This window comes from Benincasa hispida, chromosome 10, assembly GCF_027475165.1.
Source record: "Benincasa hispida cultivar pf3 chromosome 10, pf3_genome.v1.1, whole genome shotgun sequence".
Classification (NCBI taxonomy): Eukaryota; Viridiplantae; Streptophyta; class Magnoliopsida; order Cucurbitales; family Cucurbitaceae; genus Benincasa; species Benincasa hispida.
Window position 1 is genome coordinate 5409748 of NC_143487.1, and position 24024 is coordinate 5433771.

A 24024-nucleotide genomic window follows, 5' to 3' on the forward strand; every position below is an offset into this window, starting at 1 on the left:
TTACATAACAGTGCTAACGAATGTCTTACACTTGGAACTTAACAAAAAAAAGTCATAAACCTTAGCTATGTGTATTAATTTTTACTTTCAATCAATTTCATCAATTTGTACCCTTTTTTTCCCCATAATTGTACCTTACACAGTTACACTTGGACAATTATTGCAATCTTCTCCTTAAATAAAGGTGACAATTGTGAATTATAAAATATATGTTAGCATGAGATTAATAGGAGTGTTCTGAAAAAAATGAAATTAATAGGAGAAAAAACAACATTTGTTATAAAATAATCAACAGAGATAGTAATTGCTACGTGAAGAATAGCATGTAATACACCTGTCTCTTACTTGCCTATCAAAATCATCAGCTGAAGAAACGAAATTAGAAGAAAAAAAATCTATTACCTCTTTTCTCAAGAAGATTTGAATATCACCTTGAAGGAAATCTCTCTCTTGTTTCAACAACAGCTACACAAGAAGATGATGAAGAAAACAAATCGAAGCACAGATTGAGAATGAAACAAGGAGGTAAAAGGAAGAAGAAAACAACACCAGAAAATATAGCGGCTCGACTCTATCAAAGCCTACATCCACTTCTAGGAACAACCACAGATTTGATCTTCATTCAAGTATTGAGCAGAAAAATTGAAGCTCAGAAAACCGAGTACAATAAGATATATCACTCTTTCTTACTAGACCCTCTCTATTACATTCATCATTTCTTTTGTGAATAAAATAATCAAAACAATCATCCCTCTCACATTTCTTATATTTGTATTACATTTATTCGATTTAAAAGGAAAAAAAAATATTTGGGATAAGAGGTCTAACAGAATATGTTATTTTTGCCATGTGACCGAGAGCTACATGATGAGGAGTATGGATCACATAGAGAAAGAATCTCATGTGAACTTCAACTTCAATTTTACCCACAGTAAGTATAAATTCACTATTAAATCTCAACAATTCTCCACCTTGAATTTAGACTTGCTTGTGACTGTTCCTTATTTCTGTTGTTATTCATTTTGAAAATCAGTAACCTTGAGCAATTTTAGACAATGCTCAAGCTTAGTTCGAGTAACAACTTTAGTTAACATGTATGCTGCGTTATCTTCTGACTTTACTTTCACTATGTTAACTATTCTTTCTTCAATTATATCTCTAATAAAATGCATTTTCACGTCTATGTGCTTTATTCTTTTGTAAAATTGTTGGTTCTTTGATAATTGTATTGAATATTGAACTTTGGTTGTCGCATAGTAAACTAACGGTTTGTTGATAGAAACCAAGTTCTTTTAGAATCCCCTTAAGCCATATAACTTCCTTTACATTGTTTGTCATAGCTATAAACTCTGCTTTTGTGGTTGAAAGTGCTACTACTGTTTGCAGATTAGGCTTCCAAGAAATCAGATTTCCTCCAAACATAAAAGTATAGACAGTCAAGGACCTTCTCTTATCCAAATCTCTAGTATAATCTGAATCTACATACCCATATAACTCTAACTCAGTAGACTTAGGATATTTGTAGAGTAATCTCCTGTTTATTGACCCATTTAGATATTTGAAGACCCATTTAGTAGCTTCCCAATGGTTCTTTCCAAGGTTACTCATATACCTTCTGATTAGGCTAGAACAATATGCAAGGTCAGGTCTTGTACATATCATTAGATACATGAGACTCCCTGTGGCATTTAAGTAAGGCACCCTTTCCATTCTTTTAGCTTCTTCACTATCTTTAGGAGAATGTAATGCTGAAAGTTTAAAATGTTGAGCTAAGGGGGTACTCACTATCTTAGCTTCAGACGTATTAAACTTCTTTGGGATTTTCTTTCCATAATCACTTTGACATACATATAATTCTCCTAGTGTTCTATTTCTACTGATCTCCATCCCTAGGATTCTACTTGCAGCCCCCACCTCTTTCATTTCAAACTCTTTAGATAAAAGATTTTTAACTCTATTTAATTCATTATCATCTCTTCCAGCTAACAACATATCATCCACATATAACAAAAGATAAAGTTTCTTATCATTAGAAACCTTTTTTAGATAAACACAAGGGTCAAACTTACTTCTCTTAAAATTTATTCCAGTGATGAATTCATCAAATCTCTTATACCAGCACCTAGGAGGTTGTTTAAGCCTATATAGGGACTTATTTAATTTGCAAACAAGATCTTTATACAAATACTTTTCACTACCTTTAGGTTGCATCATATAGATATGTTCCTCTAGTTTTCCATGTAAAAATGTTGTTTTTACAACCATTTGGTCCAATTCTAGGTTTTTACAAGTAACTATAGCTAAAAGAAGGCGAATAGAAGTGTGTTTCACCACAGGTGATAAGATTTATGTATAATTTATCCCTTCTCTCAGTGTGAAACCCTTTGCAACTAGCCTTGCTTTAAATTTTACTCCTCATCCAATGACTTTTTCTAATTGCTTTTTGAATACCCATTTGCAAGAAATTAGTTTCTGTCTAGGAGGTAGAGGTACAAGATCCGATATATGATTCTTATAAAGAGAATCCAACTATTCTTCTATAGCCTTTTTTCAAGATCTGTCACTATAGTAATAGCTTCTTCATATGATTTAGGTTCATCACATTCTAAGTCATCAATAGTATTTAAGGCATATAAGACAAAGTTATTTTGAGAGTACATTGAGGGTAGTCTTATCTCTCTTCTTTGTTTGTCTCTTGATAGAGTATAATTTGAAAGGTCTTCACCAACCGGTTCAGCCTAATGTGGTTCAACTCATTGGTTGAGTTGGTTTCATGAATTTGCTCTGTTTCATCCTCTAGATAGTCTTCACCAACCTTTTGTTTCCCCTTTTTTACATAGCCCCACCTTAGATTTAGAGCTACATGCTTCAAAAACTTCCTTGGTACCTGCAGTTTCTGTGTTTTTCTCTTAAAACTAATTTTCTCTTAAAACAACATCCCTGCTTACAATACTTCTCATAGATTTGAAGTCCCAAAGATTGAATCCTTTTGTGCCTTCAGAATAACCCAAGAACATACACTTCAAAGTCCTAGGATCTAAATTTCCTTGTTTGGTATCCACAAAAACAGTACAACCAAACACCTTCAAGTTAGATAGACCAGGTTTTTTACCATTCCATATTTCTTCAAGGGTTTTTAGACCAATGGGAAGGAACGGTGAATTTTCGCAGTAGAAGCAGGATCGTTCCAAATTTTCAATATTTCACATAAACATAAGATTACAGAGTACATTATGCATTATCACAGAAAATTACAGTATGCATAAGAAGAGAGAATAAAGTTAGGGTTTCAAGAAAACTTACCCTTGAAGAACCGTTCTTCACAAATTTCCTTTTCTCCGATCACGAACTGTTGGGAATGTCCCAAAAATTAGCACTTTGTAAACATTAAACATATTCTATTCACAATAAAGTTATTATTGAAATTTTCTATCAGTAAAGGTGTTATTGAATTGCATTCATTACTAAATCCAATAAACTAACCCATGACTATAAAATGAATTCTTAAACTTTATGTAGAGACATAAAAGAGGATCGAGTTTTAGTATATAGCCAAAAAGATCTATAAGTATATGGATAATGTTGGGTATCTTATCCTTGAGATACTATGGTTGCGACCCACTTTGTATATTGATACAAACGATGTGATCCCAAAGTCGTTCATGTGAAGATATGTAAGTGGAGGCATCCTATGCAAAAGATGTTTGCATAAGACCGGACCACAAAATAGTCATTTTTCTTTATAACGATTGTTTACTGTTAAAATTGACTATTTCAATTCGATGACTTAAGGTAACTCGATCTTAATCCTAAGGTAACTATGAACTCTTGTTTATTTGGGATTATCCTTTAATCTGCATAGGTGAGAGTGGTTCAACATCACCACTCAATAAGCTTCCCATTTTAAGGGTAAGACTGGATAAACAGCTAGGAACATAGTTCTGCAAGACGAAATTCACTCCTACTCGTCTTAAAGTTAGTAAATAGTTGTTCCCTTAAGTACTGACTCATGGTCTTGAACAAAGGGGTCTCACCCTTTCGTGAATGAGAGAGATTCAATTTATTGGTAGGACCATAAACCAATTGTTCATTAGAGGATCAGTGAAAACTTAAAGAGCAAGATGTATTATAGGGTAAAACGGTATTCTTGACCTAGCTGTTAATACAAACGACCTATGAAAGATTGACTTACTAATTACGGTTAAATCAAGTGGAAAATATATCTATAGTGAGGAGAGTGCAACTACTAAATTATAATGATATGTCTCAGTAGTTAACGAATATTAATATAATTCGGTCTAAAGATTTTAGCCGATTAATCGCAAATCGTTGGAGCTCATGATCTGTAGGTCCATTAGGTCCCTCAACTAGCTCGTAAAATGATTAAACCTTAGAATAGCATGTTGAGAGAATTTGAAATGTTCAAACTTTGTTTAGGGTTTGGGTTATTATATTTGATATAATTAAGTTTAATTATCGAATTAAACATTATGGTTTAAGGGAGTTAACAATATTTAAATATGATTTAAATATTTAATGAGGTGTTTTATTAATTTAATATTTGATATTAAATTAAATTAATTAAATTAGTTTAATTATTTTTTCCAATTTAAAATTATTAAAATTTGAATTTATGAAATTCAAAATTATAAAATTGGATTATGAAATTTATATTTAAATTAAATTGAATTTGAAAAACAAATTTAAAAAACAAGTTTTATATTTATTGGAAAATTTGAAAGTGGGATAATCCCATTAATTCCACCATGAATTACACCTCAAGCTACTAAGGATTAATGGAATACGAAGTGACTTTATTATGTTCAATCTGTTTTGCATGACAAACTTCTATATATTGAAGTTTTTTAATAGATTTCATGAACATGCAAACTGGAAAAGCTGAAAAGAACAACTAATTTTTTCCTTTCTTCTTCAACTCTCAAAACCACATCAAATTCCCCTCAATTTGAAGACCACACTTCAATCTAAGGTCTGAGATTAGTATAGAAGACTCTGATGGTAGTTCATAGCTGAGATTGAAGAAGAATTCTGAGAATAATCAAGCAAATTCGGTGGAAACTTCAAAGGTATGATACTGAAACCCTAATTTGTTGAAAACCATGAACATGCATACTATTTACCTAAAAGTGATTTAATTAGAGTGCTTAAATCCTTAATTGTTTCTGTTTGTTGAATGCCAACTCCACGAACTAAACACGAACCAAGACACATGTATAGAAACAAATCCCAAAGAGGACACTACCAAAAGAGAGCCTTCTGTATTCTTTGTAGGGATTGAGAATTAAAGGACGAGAGATTTGATTGAGGAGTTTCTCAGAGATGATCTACCGTAAAAACTACAGAAAAAAACCCTTTTCTATATTCTCTTTAACTTCTCTTAAAGAAGATGATGATCTCCTATTAAAACCACCCACCAACCACGTTTAGATTAAGAGAGAATTAAGGGAAGGGAAGTTATTTCCATCTCTTTAATTTTAAAATTAAAATTAAATTAAAATATAATGTTAATTTAAATAAAAATATTATATATATAATAACTAATTTATTATATATATATATACACACATACAATATAACCTATAATTTTTAAATCTCTCATCAATGCATGGTATTATTTAACATAAGTCACATTTATACTAAATTCAGTTATATGAATGTCATCCATATAATTAATATTTGAATCATATTCAAATTTAATTCCTCTCTAAATAAACTTTATACTATAATGTATCAAATGCATTATATTAATTATATAATATTTAATTAATTTAAATTAATTATATCACATAAAATTAATTCTCTCAATTAATTTGAACAATTCAAATTAATCCAAAAGTAATTCTCAACAATCCTTGTTGAGCTACAGAGGGGACCTTGTGGATCTATAGATTGAAGCTCCAATGGTACTTGAATAATTAATTAAACTATTAATTATTCAACATCCATTAACGGTCGGTCACTCAACTAAATACTGAAAATTGCACTCTTTACACTATAGATATATTTCTGTGTCCATTGAACAGTCAACAGTGTGATGACCCTTCACAAATTGCTCGTAAGTACAGTTGGGCCAAAATTACTATTTTGTCCCTGTAATTACATCAAACTCCTTAAGTACCATTGATCCCTCTAATGAACAATAAGCCATAGTCTAACTATGACCAAACCCCTCTCGGGCCAATAGAGGGTGTGACATCACATTGTTCAAGCCACGAAATCAGCTTTTTAGGGAGCAATTTATCTATTTACCCCAACATTTGGGAAAGAGTGAATTCCGTCTTGTGTAACTGTATTCCTAGCTCCCCAATTAGATGAATCCCAAAATGGTAGGCTTATTGAGTCGGCGTTATGGCCACTCTCACCTATACAAATCAAAGGATCGTCTTCATAGGCAGGAGTTCACAACTCACTTAGGATTCAGGTCATGCCACCTATGGTCATTTTAGTGAAATGTAAGTCTCTATTATTAACGGTGTTATATAATGAGACTGGTCATTTCATGGTCCAGTTTTATACAAACTCCTTTGTATAGAATACCCTGCTCACATGTCTCAACATGAATGATCAGAATCAGATCATTTGTAGCACTTTACAACAATTGTAACATCTACAAAGCGAGCCATATTTGTAATGCCACCAGGATAAGGTATCCAACTTTATCTATTTACTACAGACCATTTAGGTCATTACTTAAACACGATCCACCTGTATATCTTTACATACATGTTTAAGCTACAGATAATAACTTTGGATGTTAGTTTATTAGTTTTGTGGGATAATACTACTAAATGATGAATAAAATATCTCATATTTTATTAAATAAATAAATCGTTTGTACATTACAATTACAAACTACAAGAACTACGAGATTTAGGGCAAACACAATGGTGGTACATGGACTCCGGTTGATAGTAAATGTTGTTGTGGCCACTACTTTTTCCCAAAAAGAGTAAAATAAGTTAGCTTCAGACAACATACATCTTACCCTTTCCATAATTGTCCTGTTTATCCGCTCGACTATACCATTTTGTTGTAGAGTATAAGGACTGGTTCTATGTCTTGTAATTCCATTCTCTGAGCAAAACTAATTAAAAGGTCCTCCAAGAAATGTCAATCCATTGTTAGTTCTGAGATGTTTTACTTTTTTATCAGGTTGATTTTCAACCTTTAATTTCCAGTCTTTAAACCTTTTAAAGGTCTGACCCTTAGATTTAAGAATACAAGTCCAAACCTTCATTGAGTAATCATCAATAAGTGATAAGAAATATCTTGAACCACTTAAAGATGGAGTCCTAGAGGGACCCACAAGTTGACATGAATCTATCCCAAGATATCCTTGGTGGTATGCTCTCTTCTTGTGAATTTAAGTCTCTTAGACTCTTTATACACAGTGTTCATAGAAGTTGAGTCATTTAGTGCCTCTTGTCTTGATGATTCCCTATTTTAAAAGCTCTTTCAGGCCTTCTTCACTAATATGAGACAATCTCCTATGCCATAATTCAAGTTCCTCATCTTTTGCATTTTGAGCTATCAATCTATGATCTTTAGTCTAAACATTTTTTTTATAATATATAAACCATTATGTTTTGGAGCATAAAAAATTGTTCTAAACTCCTTTAGAACTTTAAGTGATCCATCACTCACTGTGATGAAACAACCTATCTCATCAGGCACTCCAACTGAGATTAGGTTCCTTCAAATTTCTGGGACATGTCTCACATTATTAAGCAATACTTCTCTATTGTCTTCCAATCTTAGCATAACAGACCCTATTCCTACAATCTTACACCCATGATTATTTTTTATAAACACCGAGCCTCCATCTTATTGTATGTAGGATGTAAACCACTTCTTATTAGAAGTCATATGAAAGGTATAGCTTGAGTTAATGACCCAATATTCCTTATCCTCAATATTTACTATCCCCTTTTTCATTAGTTGCAGCTAGGGTTTATGCATACACATATGCTTCATCCCCAATAGAGAAGTCTACCTTTCCATGTTCTTTTGACTTATTCAAGTCTTTAAAGTCTCTTTTCTTCCTCTCTAGACAGTTTCTTTTAATATGATCTTCCTTATGACAGTGATAACACTTAGTTCTTTTCTTCCTCTTTAGTCAATGACCCAATCTTCATTATCCTCAGTATTTACTATCATGGCCTTTTCATTAGTTCTAACTAGGGTTTATGCATATACATATGCTTTATCCCCAATAGAGAAGTCTGTCTTTCCATATTCTTTTTACTTATTCAAGTCTTTAAAGTCTCTTTTCTTCTTCTCTAGACAGTTCCTTTTAATATGACCTTCCTTATGATAGTGATAACACTTAATTACTAGTTTCTATTTATGAAATCTTTGCCCCTGTGTGAACTTATTCTTTTTGAAGTGATTCCTCTTTCCTTTAGAAAATAAAGTCTCACCACTTCTAGAAATCTTAGATTCTGATTTAAGTTCAAGTTCTTTGCACCTTATGGCAACAATCACTGCCTCAGTTGAGATACTATCCCTACCATATTTCAATGTTATCCTCACATCTTTATATGTGTCTAGCAGTGAGTTAATAAGAATGGTAGCCTCACTTTCTTTGTCAAGCTTTTCTTCTATTTGATTTATTTTTTAGGTTAATTTTCTAAATTCATTAAGGTTCTCATCCAAAGACTTAGAGACATTCATCTTTTAAGAGAACAACCTCTCCCTCAAGAAAATCTTATTAGGCACATCCTTCCTTACATATAATGTTTGTAACTTATTCCAAACTTCATATGCAGTATTTTCATCAACTATTTGCTTAAGTACATTATCTGTCACATTCAACAACAAAGTCCTATATGCCACTTCTTCAATATTTTGTTTCTCTTCTTGAGTTAAAGTATCAGGCAATGTTTTAGGATCTTCTAAACCTTTTAAAGCCTTTTGATATGTCAAGATTAACATAATCTTCTTTGACCAAAGCTTAAAATCATTAGATCCTATAAACTTTTCTATCTCATACTTTTCAACAGCCATGGATCGATTATTTCTCAAGGCTCTGATACCATTTGTTATAAAATAATCAACATACATAGTAATTGCTACGTGGAGAATAGCATGTAATACACCTGTCTCTTACTTGCCTATCGAGAAATCACCAGTTGAAGAAACAAAATTAGAAGAAAAAGTCTCTTACCTCTTTTCTCAAGATCTGAATCTCACCTTGAAGGAAACCTCTCTCCGGTTTCAATGACAGCTACACTAAGAAGATGAAGAAGAAAAAAAATCGAAGCATATTCTGAGAATGAAACAAGGAGGTAAAAGGAAGAAGAAAACAACACCAGAAAGTATAGTGGTTTGGCTTTATCAAAGCCTACATCAACTTCTAAGAACAGCCACAGATTTCATCTTCATTCAACTGTTGAGTAGAAAAATTAAAGCTCAGAAAACAACGTACAATCAAGTATATCACTCTTTCTTACTAGACCCTCTCTATTACATTCATCATTTCTTTTGTGAACACAATGATAAAAACAATCATCCCTCTCACCTTTCTTATATTCCTTTTTTGTATTATATCTATTCGATTTAAAAGGAAAGAAATATTTGGGATAAGAGATCTAACAGAATATGTTATTTTTGTCATGTGACCAAGAACTGGATGATGAGGAGTATGGACCACGTAGAGAAATGTAAATTTCAGCTTCAATTTTACCCCCAGAAAATATAAATTCACCATTAAATCTCAACAAACCTTTGAAGCAATATTTTTTTTTGGTTGAAATTGTGAATAATTTTAGTGCATTAATCACATGTATTTTTTATTTTTATTTTTTAAGAAGCATTTCATTAAACATGCAAAATATCCAAAGGGCCACAAGCATACCATATCGGCTTGGACGCAGTGATGGAGCCAACTTGGAACGGATTCAGCCCACTCCCCACACAAATGATTTGACGGACTTAATTCTATGCTAAATTTGATTTTTTTACTAAAATTATTGAGTTATGAAAGATTTAACCCATGTATTTGTTGAAGAAATATTGGGTGATTCATGGAACATGGGTAACAGGTACATTGCAAATAGGGTGTAAGCGGTTCGATTCAGCTCGATTTTTTTTTTTTTTTTATTTTTTTTTTGTAGAAAATTGGAATGGAACTGCTCAATCGGTGAAGGATTCATCTAAGTTGAAACCGAGCCGGATTCATTAGGAAACCGAGCCAACCGAACTGTTTGGACCTACAAGTTTGGTTGTCTAGACTCAGTTTGACCAAGGAACCTTTGAAAAATATTCTGAAACTTTTATTATCGATTGGTTTGGTTTGGTTGCCTAACCCGAAAATCGAACGATAATTTTGCGGTTTTTAACATTTTCAACCCGCCGCCGCCAAACTGACCGACTTCAAATCGCCCTGACGAGTGCTTTCGGTCCCCCCGCTTAAGCGGTCTTTTCACCCCTAATTGCAACACAATTTTCTTAATTTGATGCTAAGTTTGATTTCCACTAAAATGAGTGAGTTCTGGAACCATTTTACCCTACACTATTTACAAAATTATTGGATGAATTCATGGAGATTGAGCCAAAAGGTAAACATTGCCTTTTTTGAGAGGTTTAACATTAAAAAATTCCTTTAAACACAACACAACAATTTGAGAACACTGATTATGAATTTTTAGCATCATGTTGGTTTCAAGGACTTCAAAACGAGCATGGCAGCAGTGTAGATGATGAAGTTTGAAATGAGAACAAATTAATATTAGCTAACGACTTGAAATTTCCACATATTACAGTAGACAACATATATCTGCAACAAATCCAGCGAGTAAAAGAAGTGAAGATCGTACACTGAAAGGAAAGAGAAAAAAAATCATCTGGGAATCTCCTCTCTAGCGCAAAAAGAGTTGAGAGACACAAATCCTAGTCTAAAAACAAAGCTAAGCTGCTGTTGGAGGCTTGTACAATTTCTCCACCATTTTCCGATATTCTACAAACACAGAAATATGAGTGAGCCAACTTTCATTACATGGCAGCCAATTCAATGAGACAAGAACAATAATAGAAACCCACCTTCTTGATTACTCCACAGTTGGGCTGCCTGGGTGTTTAGAGGTGAACTTATGTTTGGTTCTGCAAATAAACGGCAGTCTCATTACATATTCTATATTGGTTAAATTACAAATTTAGTACCTATGATTTGGAAAAAGTTAGAGTTTAGTCCCTATGGTTTTAAAAGTTCGAATTTAGTCCCCTTAGTTTAATAAAACTTTGAAGCAACATCAAACAATAAGGACTAAATTTGTAATTTAACATTCTATATTCCATTCCAAATTTAAGGGATTCATGTTGAAATAAGACCATCTACAAGTCAAGGAAGTATGGTTTCTTCACATACATAATAAATAAATATATATACTTTTTTTTTTTTTTTTTTTTTGGGGGGGGGGGGGGGGGGGCCCCCCCCCCCGTGGTGTGGCTTACCTCCAAGCAGACTTTGGATGGATAGAAGTATGGTTCTCACATCATATGCTGATGACCATTTATCCTGCAAAAAATGAAACAATTCTCACTTTAGGTTGCTTTAGTCCTAACAAATCAGAGAAGTTATCATTTCAATATTGAAGATTTCACCAAAGCTGAATTACCTGAAGTATATCCAAGCAAATATTGCCATAAACGTCCACATTTGGGTGAAAGCAGCCGGTCTCAAACTTCACCTTTGGAGGCTTAAAAGGGTAATCGTTAGGGAATGAAAAGGATAGCCTGTACTCTGTTCCTTCAAACACTGTTTCTTTGCTTCCAGTTATTGTCCCTTTCCAGCAGAAAATGTTATCTTCCTCAGGAAAGGCTGAGATCCCAGAGTCTCCACTCATCTGCAATATGGTAAAACATGGAGTCTTAAATAATCACATTTCCAACTACTTAAAAAATTATCAGTCCAAGACATCAGATGGTAGCAAGTCTTACCATTAAGGCCATTAATTCAGACTGCAGCCTGTGTAAAAAGAAAACACAACAAAAATAAGAGGAAGATTGTTAGTTCTTAGTTGATTGAACACAGACGGAGTTCCCAGTAAGATTGGTTCTTCACTATTTTCTTAAATTGCATAGACCCCATATGGCGACGGAGCAAAATTAAGGGGAAAGAACATGACTACCTCAAAAGATCCTCAAATTACCCCTAAAACCCTAAAAAGATCGGTAAGAAAGACACACAGAACAATCGATATCAAAATCAGTTCAAAAGATTACAAGATCAAGAACCCTAGAACTACCTCATCCAGCTTAAAGTTCAACAAAGCCCCAAAATCACATAAAGTAGAAATCAGATGCGATGAACAGGAAAGCGATCGATCCACAGTGATATAGTAACCGAATTGGAAAAAAAGCGGAAATGTTTATACCTCTTGAGAACGGACTGAGAGTCAGCGGTTTTGGCCGGCGGTAAGGATTGCTTCGCTGGAGAAACAACCGGGTTAGCCGGGGTTGTGTTGTCAGTATATCGATTGATCGCCGCCATTCTCTCTGTGATCCGAATTAGAAACGAAGAAATGAAGGAATTGAAGAAGGAGATCCAAGAAATTCTCCCCCACAAAGAAGAATCAATGAGATTTTGGTAGTGAGGGGAGAGAGGAATTGGGGGACTTAAAACGAAGGAAAAAGACGAAGAAATTAGGGATTTGATTTGAAGGATAAATATTCAAAAATTTTAGTGAACGTTGAGAGCAAAGATTCCAATCATGTTGCTTTTGAATTTCCAACGGCTACTTTTGGTCACTGCTTTAACGCCACCACTTTATTCAACCAGACACATTTATCTTTAACAAAATAAAATAATAATAATAATCAAAGAGACTCTCCATCCACCACCTAATAATAATTGACCCTTTTCATGACTACCTTTATTTTGAATTTCCATAATTGTAATTTGAATTTTTTTTATTAGTATATTTTAGATTTTGTTTCATTTTAGTTGATCTCCTTTCACTAAATCTTAAAATAAATTTATTTAATTAGTTTTTTGTTTTTTTTTTTTAAATATTGGTCTTTACGACTATCTCCTTTATAACTTGTGAAAATATATTTACATATGTCATTATTATTACTATTTAATCCATTTTGATAGAAAAGATTTATTTTAAGAATATTATAATTCAAACTCGATCAAAGACAATAACCAAAAGCAAAGAAACAATAATTACATTACTAAATTTTAAACTTGATTAGTAATGTATTTACTATTTCACTATGCTCATATTGACAATTACTTTATTTATTTTTTTATAATAAACAATCGATGAGTTTTCATATATCAAGTATAACACAGTTCAACATGTGGGAGTAAAGTTTCAAACATCTGACTTTTTCAATCAATGATATATGTCTTAGTTAGTTGAACTACAATCAAGTAAGCAAGTATCATGGAGGTTAGAAAAACTAAGTTAATAACTTGCAAATTACTTTGTTCTTATTCAATCATGAACGAGAGGGTCTAAAAACGATTCCAATTTTGAGGAGAGAGTGGAAACATATACAATCTTGGCCTATGAATTTCTTAACGGGTCAACCAAAGTGACCCTTCATATTGAGAAGAATTCTAACAGGTCTACCTAATGTTGCGCAAGCTAGAAGGATCTTTTAAGAAATACTTGATCGAGGGTTAGCAGATATGTTTTCATATTGGGTTTCAGACCTTAATTCTATTTTCTTTGCATTGAGATCAACAACGTGGGGTAGATATTTACAAATTCAAACTTTTAAATATATAGACATTTTAACTAGTTTTGTTATACTCAGGTTGTCTACTAAATTTGTTTTACTAGATATCCCAAACTGGTAGACAAGATAAATAATTTGGATTATAATTCAAAGGTCGAGTGATTTTACATAATAATAATAAGAGTATGGTTGTAGAGTGAAAAACACATAAAAAGGGGAAGCAACCACTTTGATAATCATTCTGTTTTAACAGTCAATCATCAAAGATGCTTTAATTTTTCTCTCCTTTAGAGGCAGAGAGCCCTACCAAAGATGTCAATCTCGAATACTATTATTATTGGACTCTCCCTCCAAGGTTCTTCACTTTCTTCTTTTATGATAAGACTCAAAAGTTCAAATTTTAAAACCATTAAATGATAGATTTTCCAGCATCACAATATCTCTACAATAATGAAAAAGTGTAGATCAAGTTCTTGTTCTATCTGTTTCAGATGTCAAATTCTTCTTGGTTGATGCATTAACAATCTCAAGCATTTACAACATCACTCATTGGTAAATCGGCACACAATCCAACTCACAATTCATTCTAGAAAAGAAAAGCAGAAAAGAGAGTTTACAATCCTTTTTTTGATGATACTAAACTACCAAATGGGTATTTCCAGAGGCAATTTATACATGAGTTTGCAAAACAGTCAAGCAAGCAGTTTTTGTTAGCTTGCTCACTGTTCAAGTTCATTTAGCAAGGAGAAACTAACTTGAATGCCTAAATGGGATTAGAAAGCACTAGACATGCTTTTTATTAGCACTGCAGCTTGATGACTTTTGTTACCTTCTCGAAGAAAGTTGGGCACATACTTGTGCTGAATATGATGGCCTCCTTCATCCATTCTGGGGCTACCCTCTCGAACGTACCCAGAGATAAGGCACGATACAGGATTTCTGTTTCTCCAGCCAATTTATTTACCCACGTGAGACTGAATGAGTAACCTGATATAACAATAGAGAATAACAAGCGTAAACTGTCACCAATTTTTCCAAATTTGGTTGGGGGAGAAAAACTTTGGAAAGTACAATTGGAGTAAAAAAAACTAATGTAGAAAGAAGAAAAGTATAACAGCCACAATGCAGAAGAACAAGCCTAATAATTTCTGACGCCTTTTCTTTCCCAAATTTCCTAAAAGTAAGAGCTAAACTAGCCACCAAGTCCTGGTCATGCTTAATAGGTGCTCTACGCATCGGAACATCAAATCATATATTGTTTAAGTCAACCTTTACATGATAAAATACAATGAGAATAAGAGTGATATAAAATGACATCACATATTTAAATGTACTTCAAGACTCATTTTTCATAACAATCCAGAGAGAGAGAGAAGTTCTAATACCAATCTGAAATACTGATAAAGGAAGATGACAAGATGACAACCAGATACCCTATAAGACTAACGTTTCTTTCCACGGTAGCAAATAAAACAAAATATTTACTTGAACTTTAACAGAGAAGAAGCAATGGAAATAATTGATTAATCAAACAGATAGATGCAACTAAGAGATTTCAAATGGTATAATCTAAAACTTTCAAATGGTCACATCTAATTTTCAAGTTACCACTTGATTTATGAAATGCTGATATACATATTCCTTCATTTCGGTTGGTGGTTGATACTTCCATGCCCATCATGTGCTCTACAAGGCATTGGTATGGGCAGTTGGTGGAAACACAATCATTTACTCTGCCATCTATAAACAATTCGAGGATTAGACTACAGTAACACCATCATGCCAACATAATGCTATCTTTACATCTATCAATACCAACCTTTGCTTCCGCAGCAACCCTGTAGCATTGTATTGAAAATATCAGAAGGAAGAAAACCAAAAGTATTTACTAAAACATATAATCATTTATCAGATATACCAGCTGCATATTGGCAACCTCGCTGGATGCAGCTTTCTCGGGCGGTTCACTTGTTGATTGCCTTTGAGTGGGATCAACTTGAGCACTTGCATTAACTATTCTGAATTCATCGGTCACTTGTGTAGCATCCCTGGCACGCTTTCTTCTTGTAGTTCCTCCAGATGGTCCTTTCGAAACTTCTCCAGATACAGATTGGGGGCCGCTAGGCGTGTGCAGTTCCTTGCTTATTCCGTTGTTTAAACCACCAAAATCCCCCTCCTGCCGAAGTTTCCGAAGCTTCTCAACTTCTTCAGAAAGAGTGCTATCTGGATTGGATCAAATCCATATGAAGAATTGATCAGGCAATCGGCACGTGGATGCTTGTCAGATAGATATAGACTAATAGTTAGTGATCCTGGATATCAAGCTCTAGTGGGACCCAGCAACTGTATTTAAAGCAGATGAATTGCAAGATGAAAGTCACAAGAGTTTCAATCATAATGGAAGGCATCTAAACCCTCAAAAATCATGAAGTAAATTTCAAAATGTTTTAGTTTAGGCAAGGTAATTTGTCAATTTAACCTTTTGTTCAAGTCTGGTTACAACTTACGGATATTAAACCACCTAACTTAACGCTTGGCCAATGCCACCAATTACAAAACATACATAGTGAACTAAGTTCATGAAGTAAATCTCGAAGTTTTTTAGTCTAAGTAAGGTGATTTAGCAATTTAACCTTTCGTTCAAGTTGGATTACAACTTACGGATATTAAACCACCTAACTTAACGCTTGGCCAATGCCACCAATTACAAAACATACATAGTGAACCAAGTGGACACTCAACAAGAATTTGAGTATTCCTCTTCACTGTAAAAACGAAATTAAGACTTTAGTACCTTGGAAATAAAAATCTTTCAAATTTTACAATGTTTCAAAAGTTCATTCCACAGTATTAGTTTCAACTTTAAAGTTATTATGTGCATACAAACCCAAGACCTCAGGTCATCATAAGAATTCAAGGTATGACAATTTTGGATTTTCTCCTGCTGGAAAGCGAGGTTTGTGAACTTTTTCCTGCTTCATTAAAACTGGACTAAATATATAGATGCAGTCACGCAGATGAATCTGAGTTAGAGAAAATGTGTGATTCGTACTCCTTTGATTCTCTTCCATTAATAGCTTCTGATAATCAACACATTTTGCATCCATGCTGGACCTGCAACCACACTAGCACACTGTATTAGCCCATCAAATCGAGCAGTCAATAAAAGTTGCCAGACTGGTTCAACAAAAAATATTTCAAGAACAGAGGAACACAAAAGATAATGATAAAGACTGAAGAAGAAGTTATTGGTATTTTTCTAAGGCATACCTGGTCGAAGCTACTTCATCTCTCAATTCATTAACCTGGAGACGCAACCTATCATTTTCACTTTTTAAATGTTGAATCAACTCCTCTGCAGCTGGAAAGGATCAATAAAGTACCGACTGAGGCGTAAGCCAAGAAGAACAACTCAATAGTATAAACAAAAGCACAACCCTAGCGCATTATGCAAAGGAAAAAGATAAATTGCTAAGGAAAGGAAAGGATAATTGTCCGTACCAGATACATAATTCAAAAATTTTACTTCTTGATCCTTATTGAACTGATCAAAGTCTGACAATTTTTTTGTCTGTAAAAGTAAAAAAATATGCAACCGTAAGAAGATAGGTTTTCGAGAATTCAATTTCAGTATGCGGATAAACAATTCATAGAGCGGTAATGAAAATTTTGAGGACCAACAAGAGGACAATTTACAGATTCACATGTAAAATGCTTTAAAATTAAGAAATTAAGTCCTAGATCAGATCCAGCTTCAACCAATTGAATATATAATACATTATAAATAAGAACAGCCATACCAAACAAGAAGCAAGGAAAATCTTTAACAATCTGCAGAAACTCAATCAATCAATAAAATAAAAACATCCACACACCTTGAGTTTAGTGTACTTGTCGTAGAGCTTCTTATAAAGAGCCTCCATCTGCCAAAAAAATGTTTCATAAAAAAAAATCAAATAATCAGAACCACTTGAATGAAAAACAAATCAACAAATATGTTCAGTGGGTAGCAACAATGGCATTCTGGGAAACCCTAAATTTCAAAATTCTGATGAACAAAAATTACTTACGAGTCCGTTTGGCTTCCCAGAGAAACTGAGAACGAAGAAACTGCAAAGAACAACTGTTGCGATGCCAAAAACTGCAAAACGAGTAGAAATTTTAGTTTGAGAAAGCTTCTCGAACTCCAATCGACGAAATCTCGAGGAAATGAAAACATTATGAATAGAGAAAGCTTCTATGCATCAAATTTACCACAAATTTCGTTCAAGATTTGGGACTGCAAGGCGAAAACACGCGGGAAGTGGAATTTGAAAATCGTAGAGAGAAACGTTGGAGAAATTGGATAAATGCCTTTTTAAAAAATTATAATTAAATTGTAAATATATTTGTTACTCCTTGGCGCGTCCTCTGCAGTGAGCTCATTGCGAGGGGAACCTAAGCTTAAATAGTATTCAATGTGTCATTTATATATGTGTGTATATATATAAAATAGTATTCAATGTGTCACGCAATTATTAAATTTTTTTAAAAAAAATCTAAAATTATTATAAATATAATAATAATAATAATAATAATAGATGCCCATTAGTACCATGTTTAGTATCTAATGTCAAGTGTCATTTTTTCATTACCACATGTGTTGATCATGTCGTGTGTCATTCAACCACCTATACACTCATCTATAGTGTCCCCGTGTGTCACTTCTTACTTGCCAAAATTTCCTATAAATAAGTGGTCATTTATGAATTTTATAAATACATATACATTGGTTGAAATTCCATGAATTTTAGAGAAAGTAGATATTTTTGGAGGAATTTTCTATTTCCTATAATTTTCCTTATTTATTCCAAATTTAGTTATTTAGTTGTTTTATTTTATTTTATTTATATATATTTTTGATATCCGTGTTCTCATTGTGTCTCGTTTTCTCTTCAAATTCACAATATGTTATCAACACGAACTCTTATTATTTTTCTCGCTAAAGGTAGGTCATAAAGGTATTTCAGTTTTTTTCCTCTACGTTATAATTAATAAATTTAATGTTATTTTGCATATATAATACCTATTAAATTTCTAATATAAATACAATATTTTATGATAGTGCACCATGACAAATCTCACAAAATTAGAATTTTCCGTCCTTGATATTAATGGTAATAATTATTTGTCATGAGTGTTTGATGCCGAAATCCACCTGGATGCTATGAATCTTGGAGAGATTATTAAAGAATGAAATACAACATCCAGTTAGGACAAAACAAAAGTTATGATTTTCCTTCGTCATCATCTCCACGAGGGATTGAAAATGAAGTACCTTATAATAAAATATCCCTGTATCTTGTGGAAAATTTTGAAAAAGAGGTATGATCATAAAAAAACAGTTATTATTTTTAAAGCTCGTTATGAGTGGATGTACTTGAGGCTACAAGATTTTAAATCAGTAAGTGATTACAACTCCGCATTATTTAAAATCAATTCAAAATTGTTGTTATGTGGAGAGAAAATTATTGATACTGATATGTTAGAGAAGAAATTTTCTACATTTCATATCTCGAATATGCTTCTGCAGCAACAATATCGAAAGAAAGGTTTTAAACAGTATTTTGAACTAATTTCATGTTTTCTTGTGGCCGAACAAAATAACGAGTTATTGATGAAAAATCATGAATCTTGATTAACCGGATCGACACCTTCTCTGAAGTGAATGATGTGAATTTTAATAATAATCGTAGTTGAGGTCGTGGTCGTGGTTGAGGTTGTGACCATGGCAGAGGAAGAAATAATTATTATTGTCGTGGTGGTCGTTCTAATCATTCAAATTTCAAAAGAACCACATAAAATGATGATCACAGAGAAAAAACTCCATAAGAAGAGTTCAAAAAGTGTTGAAAATAAATGCTTCCGATGCGGAATGACTGAGTATTGGTCACATACCTATCGTACGTCAAAACACTTAGTTGGTCTCTATTAAGCCTCCCTGAAAGAAAAAGAGAAAAACGTGGAAGCAAATTTAGCATACCAGGATAATAACAAATTTGACCCATCCCATATGACAAATTTGGATGTGGCGGACTTATTTAAATCTTCTGAAGAGAAAATCGATAGAATTGATGGAACATCAAGTGTTGCCTTTAACTTTGAAAATATTTAGATTTAATGTTTTTTTTTCATCTTCATGTTTTTTCCCCTTTTTAGTAGATGTTAGCATTTGTATATTCTAAATTTTGTTTTTCTTATTGTAATTATTTTCTTTTAATGAAAAAACCTGGATCATTTTCATATGCTGGGTGACTAAAAATTGAGTAAAGAAGATCTATGTCTGATAGATAATGCAACTACACATACAATACCTATAAGTAGAAAATATTTTTTCAAACTGACAATGCTGGAAACAAAAGTCAATAGGATATCAGATTCTGCAAATCTGATTGAAGGCTTTGGAAAAGCAAACATTATTTTGCCTAGATGAACAAAATTTAGAATTAACAATACATTGTTTTCTAGTCAATCAAAGAGAAATCTACTTAGTTTTAAAGATATACGTTGCAATGGTTATCATATTGAGATTGATAGTAAGAGTGGAATATCTATATATCATATCTATTGTCTCAAATGCAAAACGTTTATTGGAAAAGTTGCCTGCTTTATCTTCTGGATTATATTATACTCATATACGAGTAATTAAAATATATGCAACAATGAACCTGAAGTTCATGAATCCAAGCATATTTACGATTTGGCATGACTGATTAGGTCATCTAGGATCTATAATGATGAAGAGAATTATTGAGAATTCAAATGAACATCCATTGAAGTGCCAGAAGATTTGAATTATCACGTAATGCTTGCTCTCAAGAAAAATTGATAATAAGACCATCACCAGCTAAAGTGGGGACTGAACTACCTGCATTTTTAGAATGAATTCATGATGATATATATGGACTTATTAACCCACCAAGTGGACCATTTAGATATTTTATGGTATTAATAGACGCATCCAGTAGATGATCACACATATGCTTATTATCAAGTCGAAATCTTGCTTTTGCAAGATTACTTGCTCAAATAATTAAGTTAAGAGCACAATTTCCTGATTACATAGTTAAGACAATTCGTCTTGATAATGTTGGTGAATTTACATCCCAAGCTTTTGATTATTATTGTATGTCAACTGGGATAAGTGTTGAACATCTTGTAACTCGTGTTCATATACAATGGTTTAGCAGAATTATTTATAAAACGTTTCCAATTAATTGCTAGACCATTGCTTATGAGAGCTAAGCTTCCTACATCTGTATGGGGACATGCTATTTTGCATGCAACGTCACTTGTGCACATTAGACCAATATCTTATCATAAGTACTCACCATTACAAATAGCTTATGGCCATGAGCTAAATATATCCCATCTGAGAATTTTTGGATGTGTTGTATATGTTTAAATTGCTCCACCATAATATACTAAGATATGTCCTCAAAGGAGGTTAGGAATATATATTAGATATGATTCCCCATCAATTATCAAATATCTTGAATCCCTGATGGGTGATGTATTTGCTGCATAATTTGCTGATTGTCATTTTAATGAGACAAAATTTTCAACATTAGAGGGGAGGAATTAAGAAATTATGGATAACATTGTTATTGTCTCATTTAGATCCCCATACAAATCAATGTGAACTTAAAGTTCAGAAGATAATTCATTTGCAAAATATAAAAAATTAGTTATCAGATGAATTTATAGATGCAAAGAAAGTAAATAAGTCACATATACCAGCTGCAAATGTTCCATCGAAAATTGATATCCCAACACAACAAGTTGTCACTAATGAGTCTAGAACACGCTAGAAGCGTGATAGACCAGTATGTTCAAAAGATAAAAATCATCGAAAAAGAAAAATAATTAATAGTTAAGATTACTTAGTTGGGGATGTAAATACCAATGAAGAAATCTTTAACATGAATAGTGAGGATGTGATATTTGTTCATCAGTCAACTTATACATGAAAAGTTTTGAAAATATTTTATATGGACAAAACACATTCATTGAACATTCCAATGGAAGTTAATTCACTAAATGTGAATAAAGATATATTTCGATCTTGAGATGATAATGAAGAACTTCTTGGTCCTGAAGTACCATATCTTAGTGCAATTGGTGCACTTATGTATCTTGCTAATAATACAAGACCACATATTGCATTTTCAATAAATTTATTAGCAAGATATAGTTCTTCTCCAACTAAAAGACATTGAAACAGAATTAAGCATATACTCTGTTATCTCTAAGGAACAATTGATATGAGTTTGTTTTATTCAAATAAATCAAATTTTGATCTAATTAGTTAAGTAGATTTTGGATATTTATTTGGTCTACACAAAGCCATATCTCAAAAAGGTTATCTGTTCACACGTGGAGGAATTTCTATATCATGATGATCGGTGAAACAGACCGTAATGGTCACTTCCTCAAACCATGTTGCAGTTTTTGCAATTCAAGATGCTAGTCGAGAATGTGTATGGCTAATATTAATGACTCAACACATTCGTGAAACATGTAGTTTGTCTTCTAGTAAAAATCTTCCAACGATGTTATACGAAGGTAACACAACATACATATCACAAATCAAATGAGGATATATTAAAGGAGATAGAACAAAACATATTTCACCGAAGCTTTTCTATACTCATGATCTTGAAGAAAATGACGACATCACTGTATAACAAATTTGTTTGAAAGATAACCTGACAGACTTATTTACAAAAGCATTACCTACCACAACCTTTGAAAAATTGGTGCACAACATTGGAATGCGGCGACTCAGAGATCTTAAGTGATATTTTCACGAGGGGAAGCAAATATATTCTTTTAAAAGTATAAATTTATGAAATCTGTACTCTTTTTCCTTCACTAGGAGTTTTTTCCCATGGGGTTTTCTCCTAATAAAGTTTTAATGAGGCATATTTCATATATATAATGGATATCTAAGGGGAAGTATTATAAATATTACAATTATAATAATAGATGTCCATTAATGCCATGCTTAATGTCCAATGCTAAGAGTCATTTTTTCATTACCACATTACCACATGTGTTGGCCATGTGTCATCTAACCACCCATGCATAGTGTCCAAGTGTCATTCTTACTTGCCGAAATTCCTTATAAATAAGTGTTCATTTGTGGATTTTGTAGATATACATACATGGGTTGAAATTCCATGAATTTTGGAGAAAGTAGAGATTTTTGGAGAAATTTTCTATGTTCTATAATTTTCCTTATTCATTCCAAATTTAGTTATTTAGTTATTTTATTTTATTAATCTATATATTAATTTATATTATATTTTATCAACATCTGTGTTCTCATTATGCCTCGTTTTTCTCCTCAAATTCACAACAAAAATTAAATTGATGTATGCTGTCGTAGAAAAACAAAACAAAAACAATGAAATAAAGAAAAAATTGGTTAAATTATAAAAAATGCCCATAAACTTTACATTTTGTGTCAAAATGCCCCTGAAGTTTTAAAAATTTTAAAAATATCTTTAAACAATCAAAAAGATCATAAAATACCCTTACAATTAATTTTGGATGGAAACCGTTAAAATTTTGTTTAAAAAATACCCTTGAAATTTCAAAATGTTTCAAAAATACCCCCAACTTACTAAAATTAAAAAATATCTCTACCGTTAGTATTTTAACAAAATCCATCAATTCCTCGTGAAAAAATGATTTTAGAAATTAAAAAAAATTAAAAAATGTTCATACTGATCAATTTGTTTGAAGTTTTCTTAAGTTCGAAAAGAACAAATTTTAAATAATTTATATAGATATCCTCATTTTTTCATATAAGTACTCTCATATTTCTATTAATTTTCCAATTCTTAACTTATACTAATTTTCAATAACCAAAATTTTAAGTTAAAACATAAAATACCACAAAATTTCACAAAATTCCAATATCAAAATCTCCTCTTGAAATGTACCAAAAGAATAAATAGTCAAAAGAAGTATCAGCCTATTTCATGATGGTTCTTAGAAATTTAATATTTATTTCTTAGATAGGTTATCGAGCAAAAGAAGTCGTTAGGTCGTTCTGGATGCAATTCAGGTTTAAATGGAGCAATTAGCAAGCAACAGAAGGCAAAAATGATGAAATTGAGCAAGGGGAGGCACAACGTTGCATAAGCGCTACGACACTTTACCCCACACCATTCACAGAGACGGTCTGCTAGGCAAGCGATGCTATGCTGCCCTGCGGTGCCGCATTGCTCTCTATTTGATACGCGCACATGAAGAGGCACTCCTTCC

General features: G+C 32.6%; 2 protein-coding genes across 2 annotated transcripts; both read right to left on the reverse strand.

Moving 5' to 3' along the window:
* Positions 1-10722: 10722 nt before the first annotated feature.
* UBC20 (ubiquitin-conjugating enzyme 20) lies at positions 10723-12679 on the reverse strand. Its single transcript, XM_039045000.2, has 6 exons — positions 12396-12679; positions 11959-11986; positions 11637-11864; positions 11473-11536; positions 11062-11121; positions 10723-10978 (listed from the first exon to the last, which is right to left on the reverse strand). Exons 1-6 carry the CDS (start codon positions 12509-12511, stop codon positions 10929-10931), a joined length of 546 nt encoding a protein of 181 aa, XP_038900928.1. The 5' UTR covers positions 12512-12679; the 3' UTR covers positions 10723-10928.
* A 1584-nt stretch (positions 12680-14263) lies between these two features.
* Positions 14264-18166, reverse strand: TTN9 (titan9). Its single transcript, XM_039044953.2, has 10 exons — positions 17965-18166; positions 17781-17851; positions 17586-17633; positions 17212-17281; positions 16981-17071; positions 16763-16824; positions 15629-15933; positions 15530-15548; positions 15319-15450; positions 14264-14697 (listed from the first exon to the last, which is right to left on the reverse strand). Exons 3-10 carry the CDS (start codon positions 17631-17633, stop codon positions 14510-14512), a joined length of 915 nt encoding a protein of 304 aa, XP_038900881.1. The 5' UTR covers positions 17781-17851; positions 17965-18166; the 3' UTR covers positions 14264-14509.
* Between the last annotated feature and the right edge of the window lie 5858 nt (positions 18167-24024).

Bases quoted from the DNA above. Each gene is read 5' to 3' on its own strand.
- UBC20 (XM_039045000.2), bottom strand. From the start codon at position 12,511: ATGGCGGCGATCAATCGATATACTGACAACACAACCCCGGCTAACCCG. The intron at 11,537-11,636 runs GTAATTCAGCTT...CATTTTTTGCAG, and splicing joins TTTGCTTGGATATACTTCAG to GATAAATGGTCATCAGCATA. The intron at 10,979-11,061 runs GTGGGTTTCTAT...CTGTGTTTGTAG, and splicing joins ACTGTGGAGTAATCAAGAAG to AATATCGGAAAATGGTGGAG.
- TTN9 (XM_039044953.2), bottom strand. From the start codon at position 17,633: ATGGAGGCTCTTTATAAGAAGCTCTACGACAAGTACACTAAACTCAAG. The intron at 16,825-16,980 runs GTATGCCTTAGA...GTGTGGTTGCAG, and splicing joins GATGAAGTAGCTTCGACCAG to GTCCAGCATGGATGCAAAAT. The intron at 14,698-15,318 runs GTAACTTGAAAA...TTGTTATATCAG, and splicing joins AGCATTTCATAAATCAAGTG to GTTACTCATTCAGTCTCACG.